Source organism: Zingiber officinale, chromosome 5A (genome assembly GCF_018446385.1).
Source record: "Zingiber officinale cultivar Zhangliang chromosome 5A, Zo_v1.1, whole genome shotgun sequence".
Lineage (NCBI taxonomy): Eukaryota > Viridiplantae > Streptophyta > Magnoliopsida > Zingiberales > Zingiberaceae > Zingiber > Zingiber officinale.
Genome location: NC_055994.1, coordinates 111,020,295 through 111,021,896, shown reverse-complemented (window position 1 = coordinate 111,021,896; position 1,602 = coordinate 111,020,295). Strand labels below are relative to the sequence as shown.

The window sequence follows — 1,602 nt, the reverse complement described above, 5'->3', positions numbered from 1 at the left end:
AACGCATACCTCTTGGGCGCTTGACAGATAAGTAGATTAGAAGTCTTTGTTTTCTTAAACACACTAATGGTTTTATTTTGTTTCTAGAAACTTGATGGTGAAACAAGATCTGTCAGAGCTTAGTTAGCTTAGTTTATGCAATGCTACAATAGATTTATCCGAGAATCCCTTGATCTCTCCTTTAAGATAATAATTGTTGATTAAGAATCACCCACTAGTGGGAATTACATGAAGCCCTTGATCAAGTTGTATTCGCTATTGCTTGAATAAGTTGATTAAAGTTGCAAGTTGAGCCTGCACTTTCACTAAGACTAGAAATTTTATCCTTTAATCAAATAGTAGTTTCTTGATGGAGTTTATTTAGCATATGAAACTCATTTAAGATTTATGTTTGTTGTTCAATACTTTTTTGATCTCATACTTGTTATAATTTTTGGTTTATAATGCATTGGACCTTAATGTAAAAAAGGCAGATTGTCTACCTTATGGCTCCATTTGTGATAGACGAAACTTTACAAACACCAGCAGATGTTGTGAAAGGCACATCCTTATAACAGGCAACCAGCACTTTATTAGACTGCAGATCAACCTGCAGCTTCTCCCAAACTTTGCTCTTGGCGTTTAAGACGCTGTCTGGTTCGCCTGAGTATCCGAGAAAGGTCACTCGTTCACCAACCTTGGCTGATGATGGTGGATCAACTAACTCAACCTGGAAACAAAATGAATTCATTAGTCGTTCTTGATGAATGATCACATGTAAAGCTGATAATTTCCCAGGTAAACCAACCAATATTATAATACTAAAAAACTAACAGGTTAGTAAAAGCAAAGACTTTTAAGAATGGAGGCAGAGTTAACGACTTAACTTTGTGTGGTCATCGTTTGATGCAGCCATGACCATTGCTTGTGACTTAATGCCCCTCATGGTTGCAGGCTTCAAGTTACAGAGGACACAAACCTTCCGATTTTGCACCAGTGATTTAGAGAACATAGGAAATTCACATCCAAATGGAAGAAAATTTGAAAAGGGTAGCAAAATAAACCTACATTTCCTCAAGAGGAATATATTTCACGAGGCCACTAACAACTGTTCAAGGGGATTCTTCGTCGACATCAATTTCTTCAACATAGAGTGAATCTGCATTTGGGTGCTTCTGAACTTTTTTGATGAGGCCAACAGGTATGTCAAGTCTTGAGACAGAAATTTCTGTTTCAGCAGACTTCATTTTTGTACTGCCAGAAGGCTTGTTATGTTGTTTCTTAGAATTTCCTACAGCAGGTCACATGAGAAACTTATTGAGCTCTAGTATAAGCTTTAACTTCATTAAGCCAAGTTTTATTAATACTTCAAAACTTGGAAAACCATTTACATTAATACAACACTAAAAAGTAGCTTCATTTGCAGGTCTAGGATAAATCTTCCTGAAACCTTCTCCTTGTATCAAAAATTGTATATGGTCCAGAGTTACTAGTGCTTCAGATAATGATGAACTCTTCTAATATATGTTTATATTTTGTAGGTTCTATTGACAAAGTTTTATGTTGTGGTTTTATTTGCCGATATGAATGGGGTACTTGAAGAGTATATGATTTATCAAATCT

At 35.6% G+C, this 1,602-nt stretch overlaps 1 protein-coding gene across 1 annotated transcript; it reads right to left on the bottom strand.

Annotated features, from left to right (window-relative positions):
• Nucleotides 1-478: 478 nt before the first annotated feature.
• Nucleotides 479-1,226, bottom strand: LOC121979900 (probable methionine--tRNA ligase). The gene is made up of 2 exons (XM_042531878.1): nt 1,113-1,226; nt 479-709 (listed from the first exon to the last, which is right to left on the bottom strand). Exons 1-2 carry the CDS (start codon nt 1,224-1,226, stop codon nt 479-481), a joined length of 345 nt encoding a protein of 114 aa, XP_042387812.1.
• Nucleotides 1,227-1,602: the final 376 nt, after the last annotated feature.